We start from the raw sequence: 16,013 nt of genomic DNA on the forward strand, positions 1-16,013 counted from the left end.
TATTTCCTATTCTGTTTTAGAATCTTCTTCATCATCACTTGCTTACCTTGGAAGCAGAGCTAGTCTTTACTGTGGCTGTGTTTCTAAAGTTCTTAACAAGCCCATAATGAGTACATCTTTTTCATTTGATTTTTATTCCTTTGTTTCCTTTCCTTTTGCTTCTCCTATCATTGGTTTAGAGAATTACTTCCTTCTTAGGTTCTCTAAAGACATCATAAACCTCTCTCTTCCTTCTACCATCCCTTCCTACAGCATTGCATTTTTACTCTCCTGTTACTATAGGAACAGCCATTCCATTGACCTTATTAATTATGAAAGAATGAGATTAGCACCTTGCATACAGTTCTCAAATACAGTAGCACATAAAAGACTAATGATATGTTGCTGTGTACTTACAATGTAAAAGCAATTATAATGGTGCTCTTACTGATGTTTTATGAGCAAATGTACTGAATACTTTATGCCACCTGTGTCCACAGCTACATAACTGATATGCATAATGTGACTATGTTTTGCGTAAGTCTATTTTGCCATTATGGCTATTTAAAAATATAGCTTATTATAATATACATTTACAGTTGCTTTATATGCAAGTTGAAATTTTATTTCCACATACCTCTGTGGGAGTCTGTTGAGCCTTTTTTTCAGATTTTGGCAAATCTTTGCTTCCTCTTCTTTTTAAGGATAACTGAAACAAAGCATGAATATGTTTAGTTTGGTAAACTATAATTTTAGTTAAACTAAAATCTTAATTCAATTTTTTTAAATGTCCTAACCTCATATGACAAAACCAAGACAAAAAGTTTGATCAATAACTATACAAGGAGAAAAAGTATCCAAATCATGTAGATTAAGATATAGCTTTACTTTAAAACGAGATAAAGAGGACAGTAGAATGTGCCTGGCAATTGCCTGATTAATTTGATAAATACAGGAAGCTTACTGTAAAAATGCAGAAAAGAACTCAAGTCAAAATGTAGTTCAATGAGTCAATATGCTATATAGTTCTAATGAAGGCAAATGCTTGTTAATATTCCACATCACTAAAGAAAATTAAAGGGAGATTAAGTTATTATTTCCAGTGTTAGAATTAGGTTGAAACAAGCTTGTAAAAAATTTTTTCAATGCATTTATGTAGGATTTAAAGACTCACGTTCTTCTCTCAACATACATCTATGCAAACAAGCGTGAAACATGCACATGTAATAGGGAATGATATGGGTGTGGTGAAATAAGAGGGCATGCTCCATCTCAGGAAGTAGTAGGTAGACTGGGAGCAGCTCCAGGACACAGGAATGTGAACTTTTTCAGAAAAAGCTGGGAATCTTCATTTCTATGTAAAAATTTCCCTCATTTTACTATCAAGTCCTAATTAAAATTCAAACAAGCACTTTGTAACTCATAGGATACTAACTAGTCCCAAACTGTTTCATGGACCAGCAACAAATAATCTTTTGATGCTGAGTTCTATTTCTCACACCAAATTTACAGCAAATGCTGGTAAATGCCATGCATTAGGCTCTGTGAAGCAGAGACTTTTCCTTAGTGTGGCATCACCTCCATGAGAATAATAATGCTTGCTACTTGGAAGACTAGAAAAATACTTGCTGAACTAATGAGTAAATATCAACTATGAAGTTCTGAAGTTAAAAAGAAGGATGACAGACGTGGAGACTGACACTGACAGTAAAAGCAGGAATGGCTACTCAGAATGGGAGACTTCTTGAATTTGTAAAGAACTAAAATTATAATTCTTTACATGTCAATGTCTAACCCATGGGAATATTGTTTTGATAAGGGTTCTTTTTTTTTATGTGTGTGTGTGTGTGACCAAAAGACCAAGAAGAACAAATTTAGAAGAGGAAAAGCTTATTTGGGGGCTCCCAGTGTCAGAGGTCTTAGATAGCTGGCTTCATTTCTTGGGGCCTGAGGAAAGGCAGAACATCATGGCAGAAGAGTGTGGCTGAGGAAAGCAGCTGGGAACATGGCACGCAGGAAGCAGAGAGAAATAGACTTCATTGACCAGGGACAATATATATATATATATATATATATATATATATATATCCCAAAGGCACAATCCTAATAATCTACCTTCTCCAGCTCCATCCTGCCTGCCTTTGGTTACCACTTAGTTAATTAATCCGTATCAGGGAATCAATTCACTGATTTGGTTAAGGCTCTCAAAACCCAATCATTTCACCTCTAAACCTTCTTGAATTGTCTCACACATGAGCTTTTGAGGGACATCTAATATGGAACCCATAATACATATTAAGGCACAGATGGCAGGGGGAATAAGATATTGTTGCAACTGCTTTTATTCAGTATGCAGTGAAAGGACACAGAGATAAGCAGCCCATGTGATTATTCATTTTAGTTCTTTCCAGAAAGATGTTCTCTATGTTGCTTGTATAATCTTTTTTTATATATAAATGAAAGTTATAAGGATTAACTTACCATATCTGAAAGTGATTTATGAATCAATTAGCAAAAACAATCCCAAGAATACTAAGAATATATTGAGCTGAATACGGAACCTGGAACACTCTAGGCAGTCTACTTATAAGAAACACTAAATTCATCTTACTAAATATTTTTAAGTGCTTTGATATTGAATTCATTTAATTATATGTTTATTTAGTAATTATTAATGCACTTCATAAGGTGCCTATGCCACAACAATAATAAAATGACGTGATCTCAGTTCTCTATGGGGTTTCCAGATTCCTCAATATGGTCTGTTCAGTTTGTAACTCATTACTGATAACATAAAGATGATAATTACTGGCATTGATTGAGCATTAATTCATTTTTTTACATACATTATCTTGACTAATTTTTAAAACACCCTTTAAACTCCCTTTGAAAATGGTTAACCTAAACCTAAGAAAGGTAGATAAATTATCTACAGCAGGGGTTCTCAAAATGTGATCACCAGAAAGCATCATCAATGTCACCTGCAAAGTTGTTGGAAAAGACTTACCCCAGTGATCTATGACTTAAACTCTGTCAGTGATTCTGAGGCCAATGTTCCCACTGTCTAAAGTTACTGCTTGCTAAGTAGCAGAATCAGAACTTTACCCAAGTCCTTCTGATCTCTGGGATCTATTAGATTTCAGAGGAGAAAGGCTTAATCCAGTCTGGGGCTGGAGACAGTTGGGTAACAAGTCATGATTTTCAGAATGAAGTAACAGCTTCATCTCAAATTTGGTAGGTAAGTATTAAGCCAACGAAAGAGAAAAAAGAAAAGGAACATAATACTTTGTGGAAAAAAGAAAAAAGAAGAAGAAGGAGAAAGAGGAGGAGAGAGAAGGAGGAGGAAGAAGATAAGGAAGAAAAGGAGAAGGAGGAGGAGGAGGAAGAAGAGGAGAAAGAGGAGGGGAAAGAAAATCTAGCACACAAAGAAAATTCAGTATAACTGAGACTTGCTGGTATCAAAGGTCAAATTTTCAGGACATCAAATACAGTTTGGATTTTATCTCATGCAAGTGAATAGCTGTTCTAAGGCTAACTAGGAGCAGTGATGGGTTTTAAACAAGGACAGTCACAGACTGACATTGTTAAGATGGCCAGAGGTGGTGGTGCACACCTATATTCCAGCCATTCAAGAGGCTGAGGTAGTAGGATTGCAAGCTCAAGGCCAGCCTCAGCAGATTAATAAGACCCTCAGTAACTCAGGGAGACCCTGTCTCAAAATATAAAGAACTGACGATGTAGCTCAGTGGTAAAGCACTCCTGTTTCAATCTCCAGTACCCAAAACAACAACAACAAACAAAAACCCCAAAGATGCAGGTAGAAGTCCAGAAGATCATGAGAGAAAGGAATGACATTCAAGGGTTATGAGGGAAAGTACGATCAATTTCTGGGAACTTCGTCTTTGGTCCTTGTGTTTCATCCACTCCACAAACATGTTGAGTTTCTGGCATAAACATGTACTGGAAGGTCAACCAATGTGACTAAGAAATATCTTATTCTCTTGCTAAAGAGCTAACTATATGTGATGACTAAAAAGGAGGCACAATTAACTAAGAGCAACAATTGAACAACAAACAAAAGACTGCGAGAAGTGATGGGAGAAGTGATGATTCCAGATTCAGGAAATCAGGGAAAATCATTCAAGAGGGCTGCTGTTGGAAGAACGTGTAAAATTTCAACAGACACAAAACTGAGTAAATAACAGCAGGAAAGATAAGGAGGAATGAGTGTGACTAAGAGATGCACCAACTTCTGAAGATAAGTAATGGAGATAGAGCCACTGTAGAGATGGGGGTAGAAGAAGATGTTGGAAAGACTCAGGTCAGCTTGTGGGACTGAGAAATTTAGAGTTCAGCCTGTCGGCAATGTTAAAATGAGAACTCTGAATTAATACAGGGGGAATACTGCATTCTTTCCTAAGAGGCTACTTTACTTTTATTTAAGTACCATTCAAGTTGGGTGTTAAACTTGAATGAAGCTCTGAAAAGAGGTTTCCCTTGAATAAAGGTGCATTGTCTTAAGGTGTCTCAAGGACTGCTAAGGCCTCTAAGTGTCACGTTCAAATTTCTAATAAATATTTAATCATCTTTTATTATTCCAATAAGTTTTGATTGACTTTCTGACTTCTATGAAACAAAGTTGTGAGATTTATAAGGTTAGAGAAAGAAAGTCAGTCTGAACAATCCCTTTCCTATAAGGAAAAAAAACTGTCATTTCCGCTGTTACCATCCTGCCCCGCCTTTATCTTCTACATCTAGTGACCTCCACGAGGGGAGCATGTGGGAGGCTAGAACAAATCTCAGATTTTCATCCTTCTTGGCAAACCAGGCACTTCAAATGGTTCTCCAGAAAAATGTGTTGAAAACATTTCTTGTTCATTTCTTAATTCTTCGAATTCCCAGCCTCAGATTATCCAAAAGAGAAGGCTGTTCTTTTTAGCAATGAGAAGGCCAGGAATTAGAGAGTTTTGCCAATAATTATGTTTGCACAGCAATTACATAAAATGGATGGTTTGTGTTCTAAAAATGTTTTCAGATTGCCTTTCTTTCTCAATTGAAATCTGGTGCACTTACTAATAGGTAGCATTTTTAAGTCTTTAGTAATTAAACCTACCTAAAATGCTACCAAAAGGTATGTATATATGGACATGTATGACATGTGTATGTGCATAAAATCAGATTGATCTGTTTGTATGGTGATTAAATCAAGAAGAATCGCTACATTAATATCTAGGACTTAAATATGTGCCATGACTTGGCTGAGTACTTTACATGTATCTACTCATTTAATCTGACAACAGCCTTATGAGTTAGACATCATATTCTGAAGTACACAAAGGACAAAGAAGAAATCACCCAACTAGTAAGTGATTGAACCAGAACCCAGTTTCAGAACTCTGGCTCTGACAGCTACATTACGTTGTGGTTCCAAGGGGAGAAGATTGTAAACTAGCAGACAGGGTTTTATTATTTCTGAGCATATCCTTTTCTATGCTCTCTGGGCATGGCCAAAGGTTGGGACACTAATTGACATATTCTACACATGTGTAATATGTCTTTGTATTTTCAACATAGGAGCCAGCAGAGGTGACATACAAACTTACTGCTTCTCATAGTCAATCTGTCACATTAAGAGGGAGGCCCAGGGATATCTGACTGAAGGTTGGAGGAAAACTCAAAGACAGAGGACTCTGTTTCCACCAGGTCCAGGAGGGACTCTATTCTCTGATATCTTTTTCCTTTCCTTCAGTTACATTCTTAACACTTAACCCAGAGAGACTGGTAGAGACAGGACTGGTGAAGAGGCCTAGAGACCTTGCTCAGGATACACTGTCCACTCTCATCCTAGAAGAGAGACAGGATTCCAAACTTTATGCTAAGCCATGCCTCAGAGGGCCACAGGGGAATGTAGGTGAGAGGGAGACAGATGCCAGGGTAATTAGGCCATGCCATTCTCTTCCACAAAATCTCCCAGTGGTTTTCCATTTTGCTCGGTTAGAGCCGTGCTTAACTAAGGCAGCAGATGTTGATTCCGCAGTGTATTTATTCTAATAACATTCTATAAAGACTTGATCAGTCTCTTCAGAACATATTCTGGGGCTGGGGGCACAGTTTCTAAAGTTCCCCTGGTGAGAGAGTGGTTGGCTCTGTGAACCACCACCCTGCTCTGCAGTAGACCCACCCGCATTTCAAGCAAGCACTTCAACCTCACCGCCCCCACTCTCTTCCTGGCTTTCTTTCCTCTATTTGAACCGGACATCTTTGCAGTTCCTCAAAGATGTCAAGCACAGTCCAGATTTGGGGCCTGTGAGCTACAGTTACCTTTGCCTGTAACATTCTCCCCTCATATACTCTCGGGACCCACTTGCACTCTTGCTTCAGGGACCTAAAACTGGAGACTATGTCAGACTACTTTGCATAAAACAACACACACCTCCTCCATTTTTTTCCACCACAAGTTCTCTGTCTCCCTAATCCTGCTGTATTTTTCTCCAGAGTTCTTCTCACCATCTGAACTGGGCTTTCCTCCTCACTCTGAAATACAAGCTCCACAAGAACAGGCTCCTGGCACTGATCTCTGTCATAACCTCTGCTCTTGGAGGTACAGTGACACAAAGTGGGTACTCATTCAATGTCATCTCCTTCAGCCTTATTTTGTACATAGGTTTGTTTTGGAGGCATTGCAAGAAGTTGGCAAATGATTAAAACAAAGAAAATCCCACAAACAAAAAGGTCCAATTTAAAATTTCCATTTGAAGCTGAAAAAGTATAAGTGTCTCATTCAACTGTTTCAACAACAACAACAACAAAAAACTAAAGGACAAAAATGTTTGAACTGAATGCATTAAAACAGGACATAAAACCTATACCATCCTACTCGACTATTTTGCTTGACTTTTTTTTTAACCAATCCATTTTTACAACTGTCACCAATTAAGACTCTGGATCTCAAGATCATTTGTAAAGATGCCTAGTACGAGTACTCTTTGATGGCCGTGTTGCCTGGTGGCTTCTACTCATCAGCCCCTCTTGTGATTTCTCCTTTGTCACTGGCCCTCCATTGGCATCCAAGTGCCTGTACACTTCTGCCTCTATCTTCATGCCCTCAAGTTCAGGTCCAGGGAGTCTTCTCTAAGCTGTTCTATGTTCTCTCTTCTTTGCCTTCAGTCATGGCTTAAGAGGAACTTGGATAGAAGTCAGGTCAGTGGGTTTTTTGATTCTTTCATTTTCCTTTGTTGTCCAGCAATGGGATCATTCTGATGTGATATATCACTTCTTTCCATGTCATGTAACTCACTGAGGGTTTACATAAAATAATCTGGAATTATAGGTATAAAGACATCTAACCTTTGACTCCAGTCAGTGTCTCTTATGTATTAATGATGAAGGTTTTCCATAGTAGAGTGTTTACAAAAAAGTGGCATTATCTTTTTGCTCCAGATAGGCAGCTCTGTTTGTAATAACCCCACAAAAAGGCACAGTGAAGTTCTGTCCCTCTTTAAACTGGGTTGACTTTGTGACTTGCTTTGACTAATAATATGTCATGGGAGAGATGGCATGCTAGCTGCGACTCAACTTTTATGATCCCTTATATACTATTGGGCTGTTTATCTTAGAAAGCTGCTGCCCCAAATATTAGATCTGGACCAGCCTGCTTGATGAAATGAGTCATGTGGCCCCGTTGTTCCCATTGCCGGAGTCCACAGCCAATCAACCTATATGAGCAGAGCCTCCTAGGTGATTATCAGCCCACCACAAATACACGTACAGACCCCTCTGAGGCCAGAATAATCTAAAAAATGGACCACAGAATTATTATGAGATAAGAAAAAAAATTGCTGTTTTAGCCACTAAGTTTTAGGCTAGTTTGTTATATAGCACAAGCTAACTGATACATTCACCATACATATTTCACCACTGGGATTGAAAAAAAAACACTAGACTAATGAGCTTTGTACATATTTACAAAAAATATTCCTTTTGCCAACCCTAGGAAAAAAAACAAAAAAAGTAAACCTTCAGGAGAAAAAGTTGAAAGGGGTAATCAAATATGGGATAAATGAAGATCACTGTAATTTCCTTGTATTTTTCCCCTGCCTTTGCCAATGTTTTGATTCCAGAAAAGACTTTAATGAAACTGAGCACTAAAAGTTGTTTTAAAAGCTCACCTTTTAGTTCTAAATTGCAGATTCTTCTTTTAATAAAAGCGGGTGTTCAATTAGCACCATAGGTGTGAGATGAGTTAAAAGCTAATAAAGTTCAACTAACATTTAAGCTTATTACTGGGCCTGGATCAGCACCTTTTTAAAGTATTTCCTTCTGTTTGAACTTGGCTTTTACTCTTCATTTTCAGGAAAAGGAGTTGTACATCTTCACAGTGCTCCCCTGATCTCAGCTTCTAATTTAAATCTATCAATTCCAACCTCAGCATTAATAAATTTTATCTTTCTGTTTTTATAATTCTCCTATGCAGGGGAAGAAAAATAACTTCAATTTTCACAAAACTCTCTAAGTCAGAATTGAGACATAAAGACAAATACAAAAAGAGCTGTATCCTGATTCTCAAATGTAATTTAAGGATCACGTTCTCTAAGCTTCTTCTGGTAGTTAAGAAGGACCAGGATTTAGAAAAGAATAGAAAGATGACAGTAGGAAAAGAAAGCCATCCCTAATTCATCTACTCCAAGAGTTAACACTGAAAATAAGGAAATTAATTGACATTTTAAACCTGGGATTTGTCCCCAGAAGGTAAGAATAAATGAAAAACCTGTGGACTTTTCATTATCACTGAAGATGGTGATGCCCTTCTGGGCAGGGTCACAAAGACAAATGTCAGAGATGGAGAGTTACATGTGGCATGCAGGTGTCAATGTCATGAAGATGGAGACCCAAATCTACAACAAACAAATCAGCCTTCTTCCGCCAATGCCTTTGTCCTTTCTCCCATCTCATAAGCCCAACCCCATTCCTATCTTCTGAGTTATGAGACTGCCAAACTTATTTTTTCTTATTTCCAGTGAATACCTAAATAAAAGTAACTTTTAAAAGCTGAATAAACTATTTTTCTGCTCTAAAAACTTTGATCTAATGCCAAATTAAAGTTGCCAGAATCAAGTTATTAGTTTAACTTTGAATATAATGTTTTAAGTAAAAGTATCCAGTGAATTTTCCTTTCCTTGGCTTCTCCATCATTTTCCCATTGTCCTAAAGTAGATCACTACAGCAGAGGTCAGACTGACTGCAGTTATATGATTTTGTTATCACTGAAGAACATTAATGAGTGGACTTTTGCAGGTCACCAATGAAAGAAAACTTTCTAATCTTTTCTGTGTGGGAATCAGGGTTGTCTCCTCCGAACCAAATGGCTTATACATAGTGTCTTTTCTTTTCAAAGGTAATTTTTTTAGTGTCAATAATTACTTTAGATGTAATCATTTTTCCTAGTGTATCACCTCCCAATACTGCTTAAATGTCTTTAGACTGGAACCCAGTCTCTGTGACTAATATAGTGAAATTCAGGTAAGCCTTGGAAAGTAAATGTTGAACTTAACTTCAGAGGAGGTAAAAAGTCTTAAGGACCATAGAATATCCAAGAGAAAAAAAGAAGTAAAGACTTCTCTTGTTAATGGGACATGGATGCTATAGGACCAGAAAAGGCAGAAATGAAATTGTAACAGCTGGGGCTTATAAAAATTTTTGTGAAAGTATCTGCCTTCAAAGTCAAGTTTGAACCCAATAATTGCCCCTTCCACTATATGTTTCATACCATCTGGTCAACACATTTCCTGGATCCTTGGATAGAATTATGTCTTTACTCTCTAAGTTTCTCTGGGATCTCAAAGCTTAAAGCTGTGAGAGAGTTTTTTTTTTTTTTTTTTGGTTGTTGTTTGTTTGTTTGTTTTTTAAACAGGTAACTACTTCATCATTGTAGAAACTTTGTTTGGAATAGAGTATGGGTTGTTACAGAGTCTGACAAAGTACCAATAAAGAACCGATCTCAAAGCAAGACCACATTGCTTTAAAAAAGCAAAGACATTATGGTTAAGTGCTTCTTTGATATTCACATCTTACATTACACTTGGATGAGTGGGTATGCTACAAAGGCTCAGAGAACTCTATTCAAGAAAATAGATCTAATGCTGCAATATTTCTCAGCCAAGATTTTTTTGTTGTTGTTTATTAATTCAGGCAACTGGTTAATGATGTTTGAAATAATAATAATTTAAAATTATTTTATGCTTCAGATACTCTATCCACATAAATAAATGCTTACTAAGCTATGATCGACATCAGCAAATGCACAGATTTATATTCCCTTTTAATTTGCTCATGTTATAAATAATGGATTCTAAGAATCATTGCTTTTAAACAATTAAAACACATTTAGAAAATTATTACTAGGAAGTGACTGTAGTTCCTTACGACCTTTCTCTACAATGAGTCAGAGAAAAAAAATCTGTGGCCAGCATTTATAAGTTGAAAGGATGAGCTGGCTAGTATACATTGTGTCTCAACCAGCTTCTAACTCATTAATACAGTAATCTTAACATTATTTTGTGTCAGGTTCAAAATCTGATAAGAAATATGCTTGAAGCTGCCATTACAAAATGAACACTAGGGGATGGTATTAGATGAGTGTTTTAAAGTTATCCTTCACACAATTACACATTTAATATATTTAATAATGTAATTGTACAATTCAGTGTATTTAATAATTCATAAAATGAAATGAAAAGGATTTAGGAGCAAGTTTGAGAAGGTAATTCCTGGAGTAGGCTAGAAAGTAATAGCCCACATTTATGCTTTAAAAAAATGGAGTTAGCTGCCAAATTTATAGAGATTTATATTCTCTTCTAATTTGCTCTTGTTAATAAACTGGATTCTAAGTATCATTGCTTAGTCAAGTAACTGCTTAATCATTGCAGAAACCAAATTAAAATTTGGCACCTAACTCCAAATTTTAATATGTGACTAAGTTACATTTGAAAAATTCAGATTTTCAATTTCATTTGAAAAATTGGAAGACCTGATAAAACTGGGTCCAGATTATTGTGTAGCAATTCTGGGCTGAAACATAATAGTGAGACATAGGCTCTCCAATTTGTCCCATTGCTCAACATGGTCAGTTGAGCTCCTTTATGATTCTACTTGACCCCTGGTGACACTGGAATTGTCAAACTCTGCCCTAGATCGCTAGGGTCACCTAAATAGAACAAGCAAAAGAACCTCCTATTCAATTCCTTACACAAATTCTTCCCCTACCAGAAGTGTGCTTCCACAAGAGACAGGCAATGCGTTCCTTTCTACAGATGGCCCTAATGGATGAAAGTCTTTGTTTTGATTCCAAACCTTTTTAAAGTTAAAAATCAAAGTTATTTAAATAATAAATCTCCTTTATCTTCTACATGCAGCACAGCAGACATTGAAAAAGAGTGATCACATCTCAAGTATTTCCTTTTCCAGGCTATATACACCTTCCAGTTCTTTCCAGCATTCCTCATATAACAGATTTCATAATGAGTTGTGATCAATGAAGCTTCCTAAGCCTTTTTTCTTATAACTAAAATACATTTCTCCTTTTTCCACTTTGTGTTTAAAAAAGTAAAAATCAAATTCTAGGACATCATATTTGTTATAAATTTCACCTGATTTATTTGAGTTTATCCTCTAGTTTGTTGCTATCATTCTGATTTTTTGTTTTGTCCTTGCCTGTGTTCTTTTTTAAAAAATTCTTTTTAATAAGGGGTATTATGCCTAAATATTCTTATTAGACTAGAAAATGTATTAACTACAGATGTAACTGAAATAACTGGAGAAAAAAAAACACAAGAAGAAAATTGAGTTTACTCCTTGTAACAAATTTATGAACACATTATAATAAAACAGGACAATCACAATCTCTACAGCTTCTCCTTATGTTCCAATTAAGTAAAAATCATGAATAGAGTATACTAATAGAATGTTTTCTCTGCAAATCTGAAGTGGATTGAGAAAATTTTGTCTCCATGGTTTGATTCAATGATAATCAACTAATCCCAGATAATCAGCCTTTTTCTCACCTTTAAAGATATTGAAAATAGAGATATAAGTAATTGGTTTCATTTAAAAAAAATCTGAGTATATTTAAAAGGGCAAAGAGCCAAATCAACTTTTAAAAATCAAGTATTGCACTCATGGAATATATTCTTTTGTGTATGTTCACACTGAGAGCAAATGTATAGTGAGGATGTGTACATATGTTTGTGAGGTTTGGAAAGATTTTCAGCAAACCTTATGAATTACTCAGTAAATTCTAAAACACAAGGATAATCAAAATCCTTGCAACTTCTCTCCACATACCAAGAAGGTAATGTTGATCTGTATTATGCATAATAACACATATCCATTGAAAATGTTATCATTTGATTTTACTTTATATTAAAGGGCATCTTGATGACCATTCAAAGTGTACTGTATCTGATCCAATCAGTCAGATCATTTTAAAATTATAATGGAAAAAGCAGGCATCAGTACATATCTGATAATTTAATTTGTAGAAAAGTAAGTACCATATTCTAGATTAAACGAATCATTTAGTCTCTTGATTTAATGCTAAAGAATTTATACCCAGGAACATACAACTTTAGACATGAGACAAGCTACACTTTTAGTAGTACCTAAATAAATCATAAATAATAAATCATATACCTGAGGAATATGTACATAAAGACAAGAGCAAAAGGCACCACTGGAATAGGAACAAAATATTCCATAATGCTAGGAAAGTTACAGAAAATAATCACAGATGAGTCAGATTTGTATCTTAAAGTCTTGAATTTTAAAGAAAATTAACCCTGTTCACATTGTTGCTCAAACTAACAAAATCCTGGGTTAATAAACACGAAGCTATCATTTACTTACTGTTAAGATATCCTGGAAAGCAAAGAAAAAAATGAAAATACAGGAATATTGGAGATTAAAGTTAATTATCTAGTATCTGCCACAATCTGAGAAAATTTTCCTTTAACAACAGCATCTGTGAAATTCAAACAAGAAATATAGTTTATTGAATGTATAGCCTTTACTGTCTTAAACAGAAGAATTGGACATGCAGACCATTCCTGTTTCTTGAAAGGTTAAACATAAGTTTGTCACACGACCCAGCAATTCTATTCTTTGGCATACACCCAAGACAAATAAACACATAATCCATGAAGAATATTCTTAGAAACATTATTCAGAAGAGTCAAAAATTGGAAACAACCTAAATATCCCTCTACTGGTGGACGGGTAGGTAAAATATGATATTTATACAATGAAATATTATGAGTCAATAAAAAAGGATGGATAAATGATACAACAAATCAACCTTAAAAATATGCTATGTGAAAGAAGTCAGACATAAGAGACCACATATAATCTGATTTGATTTATGTGAAATATCTAGAAAAGGCAAATCTATGGATATAGAAAGTACATTAGTGCCAGGTATGGTAGCACACACTTGTAATCCCAGTGACTAGGAAGGCTGAGGCAGGACTATCAAGTTTGAGGCCAGCCTCAGCAACTTAGCAAGATCCTGTCTCATAATAAAAAATAAAAAGGTCTGGATTCGATCCCCAGTATAGAAAAAATATATATTAGTATTTACCTATTCTGTTACATATTAAGTAAAATATCATATTGATTTTATATTTTCCTAATGATGTTGAGCATCTTTCATATGCTTATTGCCTATCTGTGTAACTTATTTTGTGTAGTGTCTATTCAATATTTTTACCATTTTTAGTTGGATTTTTGTCTACATACTTTCTAGTTCTAATTTAGGTTATTCTGAAGAAAATAGCTATTACAACAAAGAGAGATAGTATTGGCTAGAATATGGGTAAACTGGAACCCTCATCCATTGCTGGTGGGAATGTTAAATGGTGCAGCTATTCTGGAAACAGTTGGCTCTTGTTTTAAAAAGTTAAACATAAATTTACTGTATGATCCATAAATTCCTCTTTATGTCCACACAAGCATTAAAAACACATCCTCACAAAAACATGAATATGAGTGTTCATAGTAGCATAACCAAAGACTTGGAAAATATGTAATGGTCATCAACTGATGAATGATAAACAAAATGTGGCAGATACATACAACTGAATATTATTAGAAAATAAAAAGAAATGAAGTGCTCATATATGCTACAAAGACAAACCTCAAAAACTTTGGTCTAAGTGAAAGAACCCAGATGCCAATAAGGCCAAATATTGTATGATTACAATTGTACAAAATATCCAGGAAATTAAACACTATAGATAGAGAAAACTGGTTAATAGTTGATTGAGGTTAGGGTTGAGACAGAAGGGGACTACAAATAGGCACAAAGGATCATTATGGAGTGATAGAAATGTTCTAAAATTGGGGTAACGTAATGGTTATACAATTTTGTATACTTACTGAAAGCCATTAAATTGTACACTTAAAACAAATGAAGCTATGTTATGTAAACTATACCTAAATAAAGCTATTTAAAATACATTAGGTTGATTTAAAAAATCAACTAAAAGGAAAGAAAACAATAACAACATTATGTTGATAGTAGTTTAACAATATTTTTATACCTTTGAGGGGCTGGGCTTGTAGTTCAATGGAAGAGCATACTTGCCTGGTATGTGTGAAGTACTGGATTTGATCCTTAGCACCACATAAAATAAACAAATAAAATAAAGACTTGCTGTCTATCTACAACTACAAACAAGCAAACAAACCCCTTTTAAAAAAAAATATACGTTTGAAAACTGTTTACTATGAAAAACAGAAGACAGCTTTAGAAAATGTCATATTCTTAATAAGTCAACAAAGATGGTCTCTGTGAATTAATAAGGTAATCAGAGGAGATTAAGCTCTGAAAACTGGGGAGCTGCCAGGAATAATAAAACTCAAAGGACACTAAAATTCAAGGCAAGAATTAAATTTTGCACTGTCTTTACAAAGCAGATGACATGGCAGAATATTGATTCAATAATATTGAGAACCTGAGAAATTGTCCAAGGACACAGAGATACAGAACAAAACAGTGAAAGAAGGATGAGAAGCCAGTAGTAAGGAGTACAAAGTAGGAAACACCAAGAAGAAAAAAGTAGAGCACATGTGATTATCCAGGCTATAATATAAGAAAGATTTTCTGAGATGAATAAATAAATGTTCATTTTCATATTAAAGGGTTTACATGCTCTGGACATATGATAAACAAAGACCATCACCTAGATCTATCCAGGCAATATTTTGAACATGTTATTGTCCTTTAGCTACTCAGGTTTCTTGCCCTTCTCTGCCCATTAGTGCTCCAGGAACTTGAGTTTCATACCCCGCTTTCCCCAGGTTCCCTCCTCACTCCTGATTGGCTTTGGCCAACAGTGACACTGGTGAATGGTGAAGGATGGAAGGTGAGAGAAGAGATGGGTCAGGGTGTTTCACCTGTTTCTTCATTTTTTTTTTCCAACATCATATGTAAGGCTACACTTTGGACAACAGCTGCCACTCTGTAGACCCTGTAGGCCACTTTTCACTGGCCTCTCTAGCACTGTGTCCCTGGAGGTGGTGGTGGTTTCTAAGCCCTGCTGGTCTCTGAATGTCTCAGCAGCTCTGCTTTATTCCCTTAATCCTGCAGACACTACTGTGAGTAATCCCCATTCATTTCAACCATGGGGGTGGGGGGTGAATTCTCTTTCCTACTAGAGGATTCTGATACAAAGGGTAAAAATAAATATCCAGAAATATGGAAAGGGAAGATAATTTAACCTACAAAAGAATCAAAGTCAAACATCTTACACCTGTCCACTGCAAAACAAAAGCCAAAGTTAATAGAACAGAATATATAATGCAAGAGGAAATTTTTTTGACTCAATAATTAATTTCATGATGCCATTCTGTATTAAGTCAACCAAAAGCTATTGTTAAAAGGAAATCAGCTTAGAAAATATAAACTTTTTCTGAAAAAACAGAAACATTAGCTAATCGATTAAAGATTATTTAAACACAGTTCAGAAATGTAGAAGTTGTGG

At 35.5% G+C, this 16,013-nt stretch overlaps 1 protein-coding gene across 3 annotated transcripts in view; it reads right to left on the bottom strand.

The window, feature by feature from the left end:
- The window catches only part of Soga3 (SOGA family member 3), a 38,266-nt gene that overhangs the window by 5,052 nt on the left and 17,201 nt on the right, over nucleotides 1-16,013 (bottom strand). For all 3 annotated transcript variants that reach the window (XM_058573689.1, XM_046427590.2, XM_046427591.2), the window contains one exon: nucleotides 617-688. In XM_058573689.1, the coding sequence (XP_058429672.1) occupies nucleotides 617-688 (72 nt within the window). The remainder of the gene's footprint in view (nucleotides 1-616; nucleotides 689-16,013) is intronic.

The sequence above is a fragment of the Marmota monax genome, unplaced genomic scaffold (genome assembly GCF_021218885.2).
Source record: "Marmota monax isolate L192 unplaced genomic scaffold, Marmota_monax_Labrador192_F-V1.1 WCK01_AAM20220418_F8-fsc00424, whole genome shotgun sequence".
Taxonomy (NCBI): domain Eukaryota; kingdom Metazoa; phylum Chordata; class Mammalia; order Rodentia; family Sciuridae; genus Marmota; species Marmota monax.